The sequence below is a fragment of the Balearica regulorum genome, chromosome 2, assembly GCF_011004875.1.
Source record: "Balearica regulorum gibbericeps isolate bBalReg1 chromosome 2, bBalReg1.pri, whole genome shotgun sequence".
Lineage (NCBI taxonomy): Eukaryota > Metazoa > Chordata > Aves > Gruiformes > Gruidae > Balearica > Balearica regulorum.
Genome location: NC_046185.1, coordinates 145,817,672 through 145,837,646, shown reverse-complemented (window position 1 = coordinate 145,837,646; position 19,975 = coordinate 145,817,672). Strand labels below are relative to the sequence as shown.

At 38.6% G+C, this 19,975-nt stretch overlaps 1 protein-coding gene across 3 annotated transcripts in view; it reads right to left on the bottom strand.

Annotated features, from left to right (window-relative positions):
• The window catches only part of MRC1 (mannose receptor C-type 1), a 61,632-nt gene extending 44,329 nt beyond the window's left edge, over positions 1-17,303 (bottom strand). Inside the window, exons 1-6 of one of the 3 annotated variants that reach the window (XM_075746294.1) lie at positions 17,142-17,303; positions 13,033-13,434; positions 11,426-11,599; positions 5,862-6,026; positions 3,900-4,013; positions 1,441-1,587 (exon numbers count right to left, since the gene is read on the bottom strand). In XM_075746294.1, the coding sequence (XP_075602409.1) occupies positions 1,441-1,587; positions 3,900-4,013; positions 5,862-6,026; positions 11,426-11,599; positions 13,033-13,434; positions 17,142-17,202 (1,063 nt within the window). In that variant the 5' untranslated portion in view covers positions 17,203-17,303. The remainder of the gene's footprint in view (positions 1-1,440; positions 1,588-3,899; positions 4,014-5,861; positions 6,027-11,425; positions 11,600-13,032; positions 13,435-17,141) is intronic. The other 2 variants (XM_075746296.1, XM_075746295.1) reach the window with 2 other exon arrangements.
• Positions 17,304-19,975: the final 2,672 nt, after the last annotated feature.

Below are 19,975 nucleotides of genomic sequence, written 5' to 3'. Positions count from 1 at the left end.
GTCTCATTTCTGTTCTTCCACCAAATTACTGGTAAACTGAGGGGGTGAGGGGAGAATGAAAAGCCTAATGCATAAGAAAGAAATGGCTCCTAAAACTGAGTTTAAATCTAAATAAAATAGCAGCTACTATTGAATTGATAGTATATTTATAGTCATCAGTGTTTAAGAACTGATGTATGAAACCTGAAAAGATGAGCAGTAGCCAACTGAACAATCTAAGACAACCTATATAAATTAAACTATTGGGTTATTGACTGTATACAAACACTAGCAAAACTTTACATCTTAATTTAGGAAATAATTAAAAATGCACTGAAGTCCTTCTTAGATAAGGCAATAAATATGCTTGATTTCAATACTGAATTATTATTTTAATTAAAGTATTAAATATTGATTTCAATATTTAATTAACGAGACACTAGCTCATTCTTGTGGGTTTTTTTTCTCTTAGCAATAAAGCAAAACAAATTAGGCAGAAGTCTCTATCCTAAGTGTTTTTGACTGAACTGATTATATAGTGGCAAAACCATATTTTTTAAGCCAAACATCAAACACTGAGTTTCCAAAACATCTGGTTTTCCAATAATGCTTATTAATAAATGGACTGGAAAGCAAGTAATGGTTTAGCTTTCTGCTTCTAAAACCTGTACAAAATAATGTCAGTGGAGGTATTATGTCCTGGAAAGAGAAAGAAACTCAGAAAGAACAGAAAGGAGTGATGAAACAAAGGTATAAGTTACAAGGTTTTTATAATACACAGAGAGATAATAAGAAAAGAGGTTTAAATAAAGCTATGAAAATTTATCCCTGTTTTGTCTTTCCCATGTACACTAGACAACTGCTAGAATTACATTTCTTCAGAAAAAGTGTCTGTATATACATAATTTATATAATTTCATAAATAAGTTAAATACTTTCTTATATAAATAAATTTTTATATCTATACGTAAATACATATTTATAAAATAGATATATAAAAATTATTTAACTCTCTCAAAACAAGTTTAACACATTCCTCTAGTCCACTACAAACTTGCACTGGCAATAAGTAGTAAAAATAACAGCAAGAAGAAACAGATTAGTTTCACTGAGTACATGGGGCTTTGGATAATTACATCTGTTTTTTAAACATTACATTATTTCTCTTTTTATTTTATGAACAAAATCTGACAAGTCTGCTTGGTTTTGGAAAAGAGAACTCCACCATTTCTGCAATTTAGAACTGAAAACTACTGAAGAAAGATTACTGTGCAGGAAGTAGGGAGGCCAGAACAAAAAGGAAGTACACACTGTTCACTTTTACAGGGAATCTTGGTCAAGGCACAGCCTGCAAGAGACCTTTGCTTGGTTTTACAATGTGCAATAACAAACACCTATTAGTATTACAGATAAAAAACACTGGCCATTAATAATTTGTTGAGGATTTATTACCAAACCTACCTGTAGGAATAATGAAAGATTCTAAAGTAGCATTTCCTCGTTTACAAATATAGCCAAGTTTCTGATCGCATTCCCGATTCTCCCACTTAGCACCTTTGCCAGGATTTAATGCTGCACAGATTTTTCCAGGTTCTGGAGAAGGATGTCCTTTAAAAAAAAAAAAAAAATAAAAACAAAACCTCAGCAAAGTATAAGCACAACATGGTTACCCTCTTAATTATTCTCACATTCTAATCTGTTCCATACTTTCATTATAAGATAACATTAACATGTAGACAATTGCTATTCTCCACAGTCCTTTAGACTGAATGGGGCATTTCATTCCCTTACGACATATTTTTTCACAGCAACCACAAGTTGAGATATTTATCCAGTTCACAATTTAACAGCCTCTTCACAAGTTCAAAGTCTTGATGGAAGGTATTACAGTGCAGTTATTTATTTGTTTGGGTTTTTTCCCTTTCTAAACAAAGAATTTGTTTAGTCTAATTTCATTAATTTCACTGATCTTTAGGTGAAAAAAACATTCAGTATACTAAGTCAAATTCTGTTCTGAGTATAATAATAAAGACAGAAAAATTATAAGTAATTATTTTGCTAATGTGAGCTTTTTGTCCACTTGTCTAAACAATACAACAATAGCAGGATATTTGGATATTTTCAGTTGAAGATTAGCATTAGCACTAACAGAAACATCTAGAAGAGAAGTAGCACCTAGAGTACAGAACAAATTTCTGCAATAAACTGGATTAACTTTTCGAGATCTAGTCTAACATGATTAAACTTAACATGGATTTTCTTTCATTTCTGAACACATGCCACTATAATACATAGCAAGCAAGTGCTTGCTTACTCAGCCATAAACACAGCAAAACAATATTTTTTAGTGTGCAAGACGGTTCACTGAAAATTTTCCTATATCATTATGATTTCATTACCTTAGATTACAGTTAGTCTTATATTTGCAGTCATGTTATATCTTCTTCCCATAGGAGAAAAAGATCTTAATTCAAAAATACAAATTTAAATCGTTTTAATGCACAAAAATAGTTCAGCTGTTGGCAGGTAGTTCTCCCAAAAGCCTAATCAGCGTAATTCTAGTTTAAGTATTGATAACTTAGCTCCCATGTTTTTCTGTTATTTATTTAAGGCTAGTGAGATGGAAAAATATGAACCTTCCACAAATTCTTTTAAACTATATTAGTTGAAGAACAATCAGCTCTTCAACATCCAGGGTAATGGGGATGAGATAGAGGTAGGCTGACCAAAGTAAACTTCTGAAGGAGACAAAACCTATTTTATATTAGTGCTATGGACTTAAGAGTATTATCTCTGAATGAAATTAAAGAATATAAGGAGATAAAGATAAATGGAGCTCATTTTGGTTACACTAAAATCCACATAGTTCATACAAGACAACTGAGAGCTGTCTGCAGTTTTAACAACCATGAACAGCTCCCCTTGCTACTTTGGCTCCACCTCACAATCCGTTTTCCCCCACTCTTCATTACAGGCAGATCCTCATCAGTGCACTTGGATGATGGACCTATAAATACCTCCACAGCAACTTGCAGTTCAGCCCATCTGTTTGCCTTCTGTGCTCACTCCATTGGAGAGCTCTTTATAAAGTTTGTCCACATAAAACAAGGAAGCCAATGGATGATACGATGCAGTGCATTTATAGTTACTGTAGATATAGTTACATGTGACATGCTCAGTGAAGATAAAGTATTTACTCTGCATAACTTCAGACATCTAAATTAAATTAGTCTCCAAAGGCTTCCTGAATAGCCAGTGCAAGGGAAAAAGGGTCCTGCAAAAAGATATCTTGACATAGGCACTCTGAATAGTAAACCAGAAAAGCACCTCTTCTTCACCATGTATGGCATAGGAGACTAGCTTTTTAATAACGGCATCAGAGCTCAACATTGCAACTACAGGTGTGAAGTATCTTGGTTTGCTTCAAAGTAGACTAATTTAACATGTTCAGTTTGATATGTGTTACTGTCATGGGTAGGTTAATCCTAAATGAAAATGAAAGTCCAATCTTTAAGCAAATAACCAAAACAAATTGGAAGGGAAAGGAATTTAAAAAAACCCCTAACATTCACTGACCAGTCTAATCTCACAAATGAGGACACCTATAGCATCAGATTTATTCTGTATTCATATAGAAATAAAGTAAATTAAGAAGATATACAAATGAAGTGTAAATAGATTACTTTTAAAACTCTCCTTGGATTTTGAGGCTAACATTTCCATTGTGAATAATAAATTAAGCCCAGTGTGTATCCCTAGCATAAGGGTCATTACTCACAGTGTTTATAGCCACAGTCAGAATCTTTCAACATCAAAACAAGCTCAATAATTGCAGGAGAACACAGTACTAGAAAATTAATATGTTACATGATGACCAAATGTTTGCCTTTTAAACTGAGTAGCAACATATTTAACCTTACCTGGAACCCAATTTAAGTATCGAAAAGGAGCACCACCAACCCATTGCCATCCACTGTTGAAATTCAAACTGTTAAGCCCAAACCAGAGAGCAGAACTGAGTCCACCAGTCACACCTAGGTAACAGAGACAAAAAGAGACACTGGAAGTACACAGCAAGAGCAAACATGTTCTCAGAACTTGAGAGCTGAATTCTTACTAAACCGTCTGCTTCTCCTTTTTCCAAGTGCACGTTTAACAACTTTTAACCTTTTAGTAGAGCTGGCTGTGCTAAACCTGCAAAACCTGCCATCTTACATGGATCACTTTGCTTTTAAAGTTTTCACATTTTTAGGTGTGAAGAATTTTATTAAAATAATAGAAAACAAAATTACACTTCTGCATGCTCATTGTAAACCAATGATCATAACTATGAAACAAATAATGGTTTTTTCATAATTATAAAATATTAAATTGAAAAAGTTGCACAAAAGGTCACAAAACCAAAAATCAGTTTTCAAAAATGAAACATGAATAGTTTCCTGTTGCATATTTTCTCTTGCAATAAATTGAAAAAGTGTGACTTTCAAACTTATGAAATATTGTAAAGTAAAAAAACTCTGCATTTTATCAAACTGCATTAAAATGCAATCATTCCAAACATCATCTTTTTAAAAGCACATCATCTTGTACATTTTTCAAACTCATCTGATTTCACTTCTTTAGCTAATGTTAAATCAGGCTTCCAAAACCAGTTCCAACTTCTCGCTCTAGTTCTGAAAAGCACCTAGAAATATCATGCTTATCTATGGTCCTGGTGAATTCTGTAGCATTATTTATAGTCATTATTAATCAATTGTCTATCTCTGCCTTTCATATAAGACTTGGAAGTCCAGCTGGATGGCTCCTGATTTTTTTGAATTAAATATATTTCCGCATAGCTCACAGAAAATTGTTGTGCAGTATATATTATTTATTTCTGCTTCTGCTGATGGCATCATGCCAGTATGTAATTTTGCTCTATATATTTAGTTGTCTTTGACACCATGATTATGGGCAGCACGTGAAGCTTAGCAAGGTTAAAAGGAAGGGTAGCCAAGCACTGGAAAGGACCAGAATGTCATACCAAAGCCTGATTTGGCACCAATACGTTAATGTGTTCCAGTACTTCTTCTATATAAACAAGTTGTGGTTAAGACAATCAAGAACTGAGTATGACAGGAAATCCCAGTACTGCCAGGGTAACTGTAAAATGAAAAACTGATTTTCACATACATTTGGCAGCCATATCTACTAGTTTGCAATTAAAACACACCTACTAATAACTCACTCCTACATGTTAGTGACAGATTGCTCCCTTGAGCATTAATTTCAACAACAATTTCATCACACTCCGTAAAAAAAAGACCCATGTTTTGACCAAATCTTTAAATTGAAAACAAAAGTTTAATTTAAACAAAAGTTTAATTTAAATGATAAATGAAAATTAAAAATACATTTATCATTCCTCTAAATTGGAGAAATATAGATTTGATGAATAAGGAATTGGCTTGATGTCTGCATCCAAAGAGTTACAGTCAATGATTCAACGTCCAAATGGAAATCAGTAACAAGTGGTGACCCTCTAGGGTCTGTATGGGACAGATAATATTAAATATCTTCATCAGTGACATAGACAGTGGGATTAAGTGCACCCTCAGCAAGTTTGCAGGTGACATCTGCTATATTTTTTATGTTACTGTAAGTTTCTGGCAATATTTAATCAGAATAAAATAATCATTATCTGTCTGATTTTTCCAGCTGAATCATACAAGATAACGATTTAAATCTACTAATTACCAGAACTGAACAAACATCAGTTTTCAAGATGGTACATGCAATATAAGGTTCACTGTTACAACAATGCACTTAAAAAAAAAAAAAACACCAAACCCCACAACCCACACAAAAACAACAAAAAAAAAAGATGGATAATATTACACTACCTGTCAGGTATGTTTGTTCATGCAACTCTGTGATGCTTAATAACTCTGCCTTCTGTTGCTGACAGCTTTTTCTTGCCTGGTGCCATTTCAGAGCTGCCTCAGTGTTTATCTGGTACTGGACCTTTGTTAAAGGATCTGTATTCCACAACGAATCAATACCATTAACTGTAGGGAGAAAAACAAATGCTGTAACTGATCATGAAGATAAAGTCAGATAAAATAAAATATAGAATGAATTGCATAGCAAAAATACACAAAACCTAAACACTGCTATAGACCTCTAATTTGAAAGGAGTCCTGAGGCTCTCTAATGTGATAGTAAATCCAGGTCAGAGCTAAATCATGACAGCCGTGTTCAACAGTGCAGAGGTAAACAAACGAGGTCACCATTTTCTCTGGTATAACAAACAAAGCTGCTGTTCAAGATATGAATGGCTAAAGTCACACTAAAAGAGTTCATTTGTCACTGTGGAGAAAAAGACTAAAAATGTCCAGAATCATGCTAGCTAAGGTGTATATCAAGCCGACCATTTTTCTGAGATAAGAAACCCTAATTTTTTTACTAATTCTGGGGACTATATAAAGTGGCTATGGATTTTATTACTGTGATAGAGGTAATCAGATCCAAGCACTGAATGCAAAACCTAGGTTATCAGCATCCATCTCACACTTTTCTGCAATTCCTGATTTGTCTTATGCATGTATCTGACATACCATCACACTTTCTTCTCTGCCACTTGACTGTCATCTCCTCGCATACCTGAGCTTGGCACGTTTAGGCAATGCCAAGCCAGTGAAAATGTCATCCAGCAGGCCCCAGCGTTGGAAGTGGCCCCAGAAGGTACCACACCCCTTACACTGCTGCAGCTTCTGCTGGCTCATCTCAACTAAATCCTCACAACAAGAAACAGAAAACTGTGTGATCTTACTCTGCCAAAAATGCAACCTACAGGAGGCCCCAACACTGAGCTAAATATCACATAAAGAGATTAAAGTTTCATGACAAAAGCAGAATATAGCAGAGGTCACTGTATGTCTGCTGACAATGGGAAAACAACTGAAATGCCTGCAGCCTGTATCACAGTTTCTGAAGTTGCAAGCTGTGAAAAATTTGAGAGAAAGAGGTCTTTTCCTTTTCCGAATTCAGAGAGCTCAGAAAACTTAAGTGTGCAAATAAGAGGAAAGCAGTACAATAAACAAAACTCAAGACAAAGGATGATACATGTTAAATGTCAGCAGGTCAGTAACCAGTTCCACTTTTTCCTGTATTAAATCTGATAGTCTATAGATAATATGAAGTGCTTATTTTCAAATTACCCTTATAAAAAAATGGGAACTTTCATCACATTATCATCCATAAACCAACTTCTATCCAAAAATATTTTTTGACTGTCAGAAGGCAAAATTTCTTTGCTACAGTATGTTCTACAAAACCACAAATTCCTGTGCACAAACCTGGAATAAAATGGAGACTGCAAAATTAGTAAAATCTGTAATTCAGTAAAGAAAACTGACTCCAACTTGATAGAAAGGGTTTTCTAAATCTTGTACAATTATTACAGAGGAAGAGATAAACAAGTATTAGGCCGTCATCCAAACTTCCACCTCACTCCCCCAGTCTCATCATTTACAGCTGATTTGCACATGGTGCTCTCCTCTAGAACTTTGGTCTTTCATAAAAATAAAGTTAATTTCTGAACTTTGGAAAAAAAATTTTAAGATATTTGAGTTTTATGAGGTCAAATGCTTTCACAGAGCAGGATTTTGGAAAAGCTATATGCTATTGTTTAAAGCTTAGTATCCCCAGAGAAACCAGAAGATGAATCACTTTTCTGGAATGATATATTTTAGCATCTAAACTAAATTAATGTTAAACCACACCTGACCTTAGTACCTAAATTGAAAAAGAATTAAAAAGCTGAACTTTATCCCTACACAGATGAATTCAACATGCATTTTTTGTATACACTGAAATTAGTGAGAACTATCTATTTCCACTACAATTACTATCAAAATCCCAGAAGTACAATATAGTAAGTCAGAAGATTTCACTCACGTCTTTGCAAGTTCTCAACCTTTAAAGAAAAGCAGACCAAAAATGCATTGAACTTCAGGTATAGCCCTTGACAGACAAGTTCAAACTCACAGGAAAGGCATAAAGTCCTGACCAATGCAGACAGTTATGGCATTTATAATTAAAGAAATGTCACCATGAGTATCATACCAAAATACAATATTTCTCCTGAATTAGGAAATGGAAGAATCTTGAGAGATTTTGGTTTCAAAATTGCAAGCTGAAATCTGACCTTTGACTAGCAATTAAAAAAAAAAAAAAAAAAAAAAAGCATTCTTGTTTGTTTAGTTATCCATCCAAAGCAAGTTGGAATCTCAGTCCAATATCCTCAGAAACTTCATGAATAGAATGATGGCAAACAAAAACTGAATATAAATCTTGTTAGTCTATAAAATAACTGTCATTGCTTCCTCTCTGAGCATACAGTAGGGAAGGAATCTCATAATAAAGACATTAAAATTTATGTGAATTTATAATATAGTCTTTAAAGATAAAATGCTGTCAATAGTAAAAAAGTCTAAATTATAAAACTTCCTTCACATGCTTATCTTCACTTACATATCTTTTCCTAAAGTGCTCCTCTCTTTCTTTTTCCTAGATAAATTTGTGAGGTCCAAAGCCAGTTTATGAGTTCCAGATAAATTAGAAGTAACACCACAAATCATCCCATACAACTTAGTTGACCAATTCACCGGGCATTTTGAACTAGACATAAAACTACAAGGAAAAACCCTTCAAAACATTTGGAAACACCAACATGGGGGAAAAGCCCATCATCAGAAATAAATTCAGTATTTGTAAATTAATAAAAAGATGCAGATTTGTCAAATAATTAAAATACCAGGCTAAGACTGTTTAAATATTTCCTTATTCTCTGCACTTTTTGTTTCCTTCCTAGTCAGCTGCAAGTTTTATGCATCGCTTCTAAGACTTTCTAAATTCTTCACAGAAATTCTAGCTCTTTCATCTGTCAGGAAGGGCACCTCAATGGACTTATGCCCACTAAAATACAGCTATAGGCACACCTCATGACTCACTCTCCTGATGGTCTTACACTGTGCAACCTGTTTTCTTCCCCAACACCTCCTTTTCTATTGCAGTGCATCATACAGCTCATAAAGGCACAGTGTAACCTGTAAAGAACCAGTATTTCCTAGGCTACTAAAAATTGTCTGATGTAGCAACACTTCTCAGTTTCTTCCTGTGTGATTTATTCTGTTGTCACTGTATCAGCACCTCTTTTTAAAGCACCAAATAAAGGGTCACACTCACAGTTACGTTACCTCCACTGGTCAAATTTCTACACCTTTACTGAGTATAGTAACTGTTATAAATACAGTCTTATACCCTCTTCATTTTGGAGAACATTTGAGACAGTTTTGCTCACAGTGAAAAAAGTGACTGGTTCAATCATGATAATTTCACTATATGTCCATGCAGGCCCCAGTAGGAACAGCTGTAATAGTTTGCATCATATACTTTCATATCGGCAGCTTTGCTCCCCCAGACAGTTTAAGAAACAGCAAACACTTTAGTCTTATTAAATAAAGTTTAAAATACAAAGACTTACACATTCTGTATTTAAAGGTGCTGTTGGAGTTTATTAGCTTATCACTCTCTCATGCAGTGCATTCCTCTTCATAGGGCTGATTAAAACTTCTGCTACCATAGCCTGTCTCTCATTAAAATATATGACCCAAACTTGAATATTTTATAGCCAGTACTGAAGAATCAGGAAGGAAACATGCGGGCAATCAGCATAAAGCAGCTTTTCCAAAAAAAACAATCATCACAGCCATCTGAATGGATTTCCTTGAATTATGCCAAAGAATTAAACAAAATTTTAATGATGCCTCCTATTTGCTATACTCAAAGAATGCTAAACAGGTAGCATTCTTAAGTTGGTCTTGCATGTGGTCTATTAATGGGATTGATATTCTCAACATGTTTTTACTATCTGAAAAATAATACTGGCATAGAAAAGAAAACCATGTAATTTTGGTTTGTTTGAAATGAAGAATGCAACATTCATGGAAATCAGATAAGGACACTAATACTTCATCATCAAACCAGTTAAGATCAAGCCATGCTGTTTTCTTCACATCAGAGGAAAGACATGTTTTTCTCCTTAGCTCTGACTGCATTCAGCTGGAGCTTTACAGCAAAACACAGTAATAACAAAGGGAGGGAGAAGTGCTACCTACATCTTTCAGTGTTACAGAAGCAGCAGCTTGCAGACAAAATTCTTCATATATATTTTATAGAAGTTAAGAGAAACTTTATTCAAATTTCAAAGAATTCAAAAACAGACAGGCATATTTCTCCAATTTGCTTTAAGTAATATCAACATTTCTAAATAAAGTTCTGTATATTCATAATACTACAGTTGAAACTCTAACTATAGGCAAACCAAGGAATTTAGAATATAAATACTTCTCATAGATTTTAGACACAGAACTACAGCGTAGCACACAGATCTGGGAAATACTGTGATTTACAAAAAAGTTCATGTAAGCTCCTTCATGTTTCATAGAATCATAGAATGGTTTGAGTTGGAAGGGACCTCAAAGATCATCTAGTTCCAACCCCCTGCCATGGGCAGGGACACCCTCCACTAGACGAGGTTGCCCAAAGCCCCATTCAACCTTGCCTTGAACACTTCCAGGGATGGGGCATCCACAACTTCTCTGGGCAACCTGTTCCAGTGTCTCACCACCCTCACAGTGAAGAATTTCTTCCTAATATCTAATCTAAATCTACCCTCTTTCAGTTTAAAACCATTACCTCTCATCCTGTCACTCCATGCCCTTGTAACCAGTCCCTCTCCAGCTTTCCTGTGGGCCCCTTCAGGTACTGGAAGGCTGCTCTAAGGTCTCCCCAGAGCCTTCTCTTCTCCAGGCTGAACAGCCCCAACCCTCTCAGCCTGCCTTCATAGGAGAGGTGCTCCAGCCCTCTGAACATCTTCATGGCCCTCCTCTGGACTTGCTCCAACAGCTCCATCTCTTTCTTGTCCTGTGGACCCCAGAGCTGGGAGCAGTACTCCAGGTGGGGTCTCACGAGAGCAGAGTAGGGGGAAGAGAATCACCTCCCTTGGCCTGCTGGTCACACTTCTAAAAAGCAACTCATTCTACAAAGTAGTCTTAATTTTCACTTAAGCTATAATCTAGCTTCCAGTTCTACTGCATAAACTTCTACATGAACTTTTGCATAGACTAATGTAACATCTTTACAGCTAATAAACATTCTATTTAAGTAAATGGAGTAATTACAGATTCTAGCATATGATTAACATGTTTTCACCTGGAGAGAGTTGGTCAATATTTTATACTGAGCCCAACATTTGCATATTTAAATAGTTCCTAAAAGGATAGCAGGTTGCAATGGAGACATTTCAAACTGTATTTTGTACAGTAAAGCACATGATAAGAGCACCAATATTTTCAGGCAGCTGAATAACAGTACAGCTGAATCTTGAACATACAAAACTTACATTTCAATGGACAAAATCCATACATCTTGTCAACATCATAGTTTGAAGTGGTTCCACACCAGAACCAGCCATCCGATCTGCCAGCATCTGTGCAGTCAGCATACCATTTATCATCAAACTTAAAAGGGAATACACAAGGTGCTCCATTGGCATTTCCTTTCACTGTGTAGGTATCTAAGGAGACACAACAATTTAAAAATGTATAAGCAGTAATAGGTATATCAGTTCAGCTTTGTGATCACATTATAGCAAGCAGAGCTTGACAGCTTAGTATACAAACTGTGATAGAAATGGGACACTGATAATTTTACTCTCTAGGTCTAAGCTGATACTCATGTCCACAATGAGACAAATTTTTATTGCTTAAGGATAATGACCAGAACTGACTGAGCCAAGAAAAGTACATTCCCATGCTAAATTTTACATGCATAACAATCAAAAGTATAAAATCCACACAGTTAAGAAAATTTCTTTTTAAGCACAAACAACTGCTGATTCTTCTGTCAATAACCCACTCCGTTGCCAACTGGTTTAGACAGGGAAGAGCATGAAAGATATATACCACCAAGTGACTCCAATATATTATGCCCAAATAAAATTTCCATTGGCATCTAAAGATAATTTTTGTTTCACCAGAAACCTGAGTCAATAAAAATTATCAAAGTAACTAAAGCAGTTTTCTGTATGTGCACGTCATGTACTTGCATTGATGGGAGGACATACAGAGGAACACTACTTCACAGGAACTGCTAGAGAGATGACATACCAAGGCCACTGTATCACAGAGCTGCTAGAAAACAAAGGAGGAAGGAATGGCAGGCCATCACTCCATCTTCCCCACTGCCTCCTTTCACATAATTTGCTCAGCTACAGTTCTTTTATTCTGGCTCTAGACCAAGGACTAGTACTGTAATCAGCCTTTGTGTAAACCCTAGAAAATGCGTCCTTACCTCCCCCCGTGCCCATTTCTGTTTATCAAAAAATACTAAATGGGAAGCCAAATGTTTTCCCAGATACTTAGCATAAATATATGTATATATGTATGTATGTATCATACATAACTTTTTCAAATTTAACTATTTAAATTATCCTATTTCTTTGTCTAACACTTCTACACCAACTCAGAGACTCACTTCAAACACCTAGGAAGGCATCTTCAATACGCTGGAGCTGAAGATATAAAGAGTTAATTAAATCCTTTACAGTGTAATTCATATTTGCTTTCCAAAGGAAAAAAAAGAAAGAAAAAAAAAATCAACAGACTATACACATATGCTACATCTTTCTGTACACATGTAAATAGTAAAAGCTATCATTAACTGTTGTGTAATACTGTTCTAAATAACCATAGACTTTTTTCCCTCTCTCCAAATGAATCACTACCATGTATGGTTATTTATCTCTCAGAACACTGACAACTTGACAAAAAAGCAAAATTAACCCCTCAAAAAACATAAACCACACACTAAAGTATTGCTGATTTCACCGGAAGTCACACTCACTGATCATTAATGAGATGAAGGAATTTCTCCTATACTTCTAAATATTTTAATTACATACACATAGAAATGAATTTGAAATATAGAAATTAATTTACAGAACTTTACCTTCATAGCCTCGAGAACACAGATCGTCTGTGGTTCCGTAGACTTTCCACCTACTCCATAAACCAGATCCCTTGTACAGCATAATATTCTTTTCCTGTCTGTTTCCATAGTTGAAAAACAAATCTTCCCCTTGGATTGCAAAGAGAGTCTCATTTCTGCATTCCCATCGCTGAAGTTCACTAGCCTTGTCACAAGGATACAGAGTGATCGGAACCCAGTCTTTCTTCGAAGGCACTCCCAAGCACAATTTGAATGCTATGCTCATAAGCTGGTGATCTGAGACCCACCTGAATTTTTGTGACTCATTTTCTTGAACGCAAGGAGCAGTAGTCACTGAATTAGAACTTTTGGCCAGTACACAGCGCTTGTGATCTTCATTATATATTAAGAAGATGCTAGTATCTGTAAGATAAAAAACCACTGGAATCATTTGGTTTGAAGTATCTTACTTACTATCTAAATGAAATATGAATCTGGACTCTACTCTTGGACACTCTGGACACTAAAATCTCATCATCTGTTCAGCAAAAGAAGATGCAGTACTCCAGTGGCATACACCCGCTAAAGTGACTGTAGAATGCAACTAGTTCAGATGTGAGGACATTTCAACGGTTTTGCATCAGTGAAAGCATCTACACTCAAAAGCGCAAGGCGGCAGAGATGCAGATCTAGTGTCTCCTGTAGCTTTAAAGCATGAGTTAAACAGAAGAGAAAAAACACGTTCATGGTATTATTCCAAGCTGCACCCCTGGGAGTTACTGAAACAAGGGGGCACGCACACGGTACACTGCAGATCCTGACACTGAGCACTCCAGCAGCACTTCTTGATCCTGGCTCCCAGGCGTGAGGAGATGACAAGAGCCATTAAGCTCTTCAGGCTCTGTTTCCCCACAGTGGGGAGTTCTGTTCCCATAAGGTCTGCTAAAATCCTTAAAGTCTTAACTGAAAGATATTTTTTTAGGCTTTATACACAAGCTACTTGTAGAGCTAAAACAGAATATTCATTTTTCACTCAACTGCAGTAATCAGTGATTTTTTTTCTCCTTTCTTATATTTCTCCATTATGAATGAAATACTGACCACAGTGGCATTAGCCATTATCAGGTATGCCTCTTAACAACTTATGAAAATCTACGAGGTTCTTCATAGCTCCCAAAGTTATTTCTCCCTCTAAGTAAATAGTGCTTCACAGCATGCATTTTCATATATTCAAGGCTTATTTCAAAACTGTAACCACTAGAAAGTTTTTAGCATCTCTTACACTTGCATGTACTATGGAGTGCAGAATTTCTGAGTTGGTCTTGCCCAAAGACTGAGAATTTCTCTTCTCTGATCCCCTTGAGATACATTTTAGCATGGTAACTTAAGAGTTTTCTCTGATATTGGATCGCATAATGTAACAGGATGCACAAGGTCTTAAAACTGTATTTTAACTGGGCTACAAGCTAGGAAAGAGAAATACTAATTTATGTGACCCTGGGCATTGAAGCTAATTAAAACATTATTTATTTTAGTGAATGATTACCAAATTAAACAAATTCTATAATGGAGAAATATTTAAGGGGAAAACAGTTTAACCACAGAAAATATTCCGTTCTCTGCTGAGGCTCTAATATGGAAGTGATCATACTTTTCTGCAGAAGAACAACCTGGGAACAAATAACCTCTCTCTCAGAGAAAGAGCTGACCTAGACTTATCTCATCCATGGTTCAGTTTCCTTCTCCTGTCCTTTGGCTTCCAACTCACTGGGAAGTAGTGTAAAACTGATGAGCACTGGAGTTAGAAATTGTTGCCTTTTGCCAATCTGTTTTACTCACAGACAATACAAGGAAATGTATAATTATCACTGATGGTGATAACTTCTTTTTATTCTGCTTTTCTACTAGCATTTAGCACAATGTTATTGTAAACTGATACATGCAATGCTTGCAACTCTCCTTTTCCTGAAATCTTAGTTAAAGTTTCTGGGTAAGAGATGTCAGACATTTTCACATGTGTGGAAAACACTGCCTGATCTTTCAAACTGCTAAAATTGTATTTGTGGCCTAAAATAACATTCCTTATTTTATGCAGCTTATGGTATTAAAGAGAGGATGCTATACAAGTGTAAAAGGTACCCCAGAATCAAAAGCCTGGATTGCTACATCCAAGCCTGAAAGGGTGCAGAGTTTGGGCTTCAGAAACAAGGTTAGAAAGCTGAACAAAGAGGTCTGGCCAAGGGGGAGGGGGAAAAAAAAAAAAAAAATCTGGTCCTGCTTTTCTGACTGCATCTTTACAAAGCATTAGCAGTGTGTAAATACAACACGAGCCCCAGTACATGCAGGGTTCTGACAGGGAATAATACATAGGTAAGCAGCTAAAGAGCCGCCATGCCAAGCAGGCACTGAAAATAAGTTGACACCAAACAGGAGGACAGAATAGGAGGTAGCAGGACACAGGAGCAACTGTGGCAGAGACTGTAGTTGCAGGATTTCCTTCCCCTCAGAGTTGCTCCTGTCTCATCCATGGCCATACATCAGACTTGTAGCATGGTCCTGTGTTGCTTTAGTTTATAGTTTTATCTCTGTGTTTGTTCTGCCCACTTGGACACCAAAGAGGATTCCCACACAACACTTTCATGACAGGATACATGAAACAAGCCAGATATTTGTGCAATGTTTTCTATGCCCTGCCAACTCTTCTCTGTAAATTCTTGATACCGCTCCTGTCAACATGATGAGTTGTATCTGTAAAATGGGCTGAGCAGAATTACTCATATAAAACTGTGTTTCACTGTTCTGTAGGTAGCAGCATTTGTTATAGAGCTGCCATAACAGGGTGCCATTCTTCACTATAGATGAGCTGTAGGTGGTACACTTAAAGGTCCACCACAGCATGATCATGAGTACCACAGTCTTGGTACTTTGAATTACATCAATTTCTAACAGACTAATCCATATTTTGAAAATTACTCCTGGAAGGAGGTTCTTTAAAACGCATAGGAACGTGCCAGGCATAGGAACCAACTTCGGCCAATACGGCTGGCCCCGTATCTTTTCCACGGTAGAGATCTCCAGTATGCCAACGTAGCTTCACACTCTGCAGCATTTGCAAACTCTCACAGATTGTGCAAGTGTAAATCAAGAAGTAACTCATGAAGCCGGTGAAGTGCTACCAGTGTTAAACAGTAACAGAGAGCACCAGGAGAGCACATCAAAGCCAGAAGTGAGAGATGGGGAAGCAATAAGGCAGGAAGCAGGTAGGAGGACTTCTCCATGCGCACTCTCACTTACCAAATAGCCTACAATGATTGCTGCTAATTACACAAAGCAAGAAAGGTTACATGGCAGTGTTATGAAGTCGCGCTTCAGTAGACCTCAAACTGGAGAGCCGAGAATGCTGCGAGACTTTCAGGAAGGGCAGATGCAAAACTTTCACTGAAAGATAGCAGTGCACTGGAAGTCACAGTAATTCTCAGCACAAGACAGTGCAAGCTCCAGGTTTCACCAAGAAACACAGCTTTCCTCTGTTTTCACAGCTCTATTCCATGCCAATACCTCAGCTACCTTAACACACACACACCCCCTGCCCCCACCCGAAGCCATCTGCCAAAAGCAGGTCCCCAGGCCCATTGAAGACCAGAGACTGGTGGAAAGGCAGAGTCCCAACACCAGGTCCTTCTGCAGACCTTGGCAGTGAGGGGACAGCTGAGGGAAAGCTGAGTGACAGCATTAAATCCATCTGAACCCCCGACGCAGTGGGGGAAACTGAGGCGCTGCCGGTGACAGCCCTGTTTGGTGCCCACAATGCCATGGGCACCCAAAAGGCTGCCTCATCAGGCAGCTTCGCTCACTGGGCACCTCAGGGTGCCGGCGAGGAGGAGGAGGGTGTTGGGGCAGCCGGCCAAGGGAGGGCCCGAGGGGAGGCTACTCTCCCTCGGCCGGCCGCCCTGCCGCATTGGAGGTTCCCCTCAGGCAGCACCGAAAGGATTAAACTGGCCGAGGGCTTCTCCACCTGCGCCGGTGTTCCCTCCCCAGCTCAAGTCCAGGTCAGGCTGGGCTTGGTGTCCGCTGTCACCCCGCTCTTTTCCCGGCACGTCCCATCCCGCACGGTCCCTGCGGGCACTTACCCAGCAGCGGAAAAACCCGGGGAAGAAGTGCGAGGAGAAGCAGGAACAGAGAGGGAGCCATCGCCGCGGCTTCGCCCCTGGCGCCCCGCCGCTGTGAGGAGAGGGCTTCCCGCCGGGCAGGTCCTCCGCACTTGTGAAGGGCTGGTGGATCAGGGGAAAGCTCTGGGCTCGAAATGATAAGGAAATATCCTGTCACATGGGGCGTTTTGAAATAACAGGAATTCGCTGTTCAAACTTTGCTTTCCTAAGCTGATTTTTTTTTTTCCCTCAGCGGAGGGAAGAGCCTCCTTCCAGGCACATGCAGGTGATAAAGTGATGATAGCTGAGAAGAGGGCTGGCTGAGGGTTTTTTTTTTTTATTGTTGTTGTGGTGGTTCTTATTTTTATCCACTTTGAGTCCCTGTCAGCTTTGCATGTGGGTCAGCGGTTGGTTTTTGAAGAAAATGAGCCAAACCCGCACCGAGGGAGCAGGACATCCCCCTCCTCTGTTTCGGAGGCGAACCCAAAGCTCAAACAAAACCCCCGCTCAAACGACCGGGTTTCTCCCGAGAGCAGGGACTGCAGAAGTAGCAGAGACCTACTTTTGGGAACCGGGATTTGGGTTGCCCCCCCCCCCCCCCCATCACTCCTCCCCCAAGTGCGAGCAGGTTGCTCCAACAACCGCCGGGGAGCGGAACGCGGGGAGGCGGCCGGGGCCGGGGCGCGGCGGGAGGCGCAGCCTGTCTGTGCTCGGGGTGGAAAGGAAGAGCCGGAGGGGACGCACGGGCTTAAAAACTCTCACGAGGCATTTTCTGAACTCCAATAAATTAAATTCAACCGATCTGTCCGTCTACCTGTTCTTCTGACTGTGGTGGCTGTATCTGCTGTTTACAGGATTCAAATCATGCGCATGAACCAGTGTGAGAAAATCAGAACCTTGCTTGCTAGCTGGGTTTTCACAAGCTGAAGCACCTACCTGGAATTAAATAATCGTTCTGAAAAAGTGCCTTTAGAGCACAACCTGCCTTGAGGTTCTTACGGCTTCTTGCTGTGCCAGGCAGGAGACTTCCCTGTGTGCTTTTTTTGTGGGGAGCAGCATGTTATTCCTTAGAGGTCATGGTTAATATATTGTCTGAAGGATCCCAAATGGATAGAAAACAACATTCATACTGCTGTTTTTCACATAGACTCTTTTGTAACATATCAGACTGACTGAGCTTCATGATACAGCATACACAAATTTGTGAAGCATCAACCCTACTGTGTGTGAAGCATGTTGTACAGCAGCTCTCCCTGTACTGTCATGCACCCAGAAATCTCTGGTAAGTATTGAAAATCTTCAAAAGCCTCCTTGCTGGAAGTTATGAGTGGAAAAGTAGAGTACATCCAGGGAAATACCCATGTGAGGAGACAGGGCAGAGTGAGAAAGTATTTTGACAATATTATTACAGGAGAAGAAACAATGGAGATGAAGTCCAAGCTCATTTGAAGTCAATGATTAAATTTCCGTTAGCATCGGAAGGGATTCCAGCCAGGCACTTCAGCTGTGCTGGGTCCTCCTGTGGACTATGTGCAAGGAATGAAGAAGAAGTGCTTTGTAATTTCTCTGGACATCTGTGGACCCACATAAAGGTTAGGAACAGGCTGGCCCAGGGACAGGAGGTGGGAAGTATTTCAGCCATAATCGGCGATGTTCTGTATCGTTATATTGATGAATTCTTATCTGGGAAACTTCACCTCTTGCTGCAGTATATGGCAGATATTTGTTATTTGCTAACTATTTGCAATGGCCTTTATGCTGAACCAAGTTCTTGCACTGAGGAGATTATGGCTAACTCAAACAATCGTAGTACAATTCAGAAATGAAGAATTCCTCCATATTCTAGCACTACCACCTTCAAAAGATTCAGGCATTCAAAGCATGTATGAAAAGTGTTTTTAGAGGTGGAAAAAAACACATTTTCCTAAGTCACCTTACTATTTGTTTATGTATTTATTTTACTAGCAGTTAGCAACACCTGGAAGCCCAGGAAAGCATCTAGTGCTAGAAGGAATAAGTCAGAAGATGGAGAATAATGCTGCTGCCCCAACAGAATACTGTTATTTGTAAGACTGTCACTGAAAGTTTTGGAATTTGTGGTATTCTTTTGGCCCAAGACACAGAGAGAAGGGAGGCACTGTAAGAAGTTCTATCTCAGTGTAAGCACAACTGCCACAGAAGTCTTTAGATTAAACCCAGGTGATTAAAATAGCAAAGGAGGCTGCACGTAACTTAAGTGCACCTATGTGTCGCACAAATAGGCAGTAAAATGGAAGTAGATGAGTAGTTACACCTATTTGGCAGTCAGTGGCTGTACCAGGACTGAGCTATACTCTGAAGTGACAGAAGGAACTGTATTAGGCCATTCATGAAGATTCTCAAAACTAAACTGGACAAGGAGCTGAGCAACCTGATCTACATTTCGTTAGCCCTGCTTTGGGGAGGCGGTCATACTAGATGACTCCCAGAGGTCCCTTCCAACCAAAATGTGGAAGAGCTACTTCCAAGACAAACATTCCAGCCTTTCTTGGGATCTGTGCCTTCGTGATCTGAAACCTGCCTTTTTCTCATTGACCCTTGCACACACTGGAGATACTGCCACTTCAAAGCCATTTTGAGTGTGGGGGTGTGTGTACATATATACAAATATATACATACACCCTGTCTAGAGCAGCACAGGTCTCAATGAGCTTATTCATGTAGCCTCCATGTCTTGTCTGCAGCATACTCCTCAACAATTATGTCTGGATCTGGCTTGCTCTTTGGGAATCATCACGCAAACAAATGAATCATATATTCTGATCTGACATAGTCCA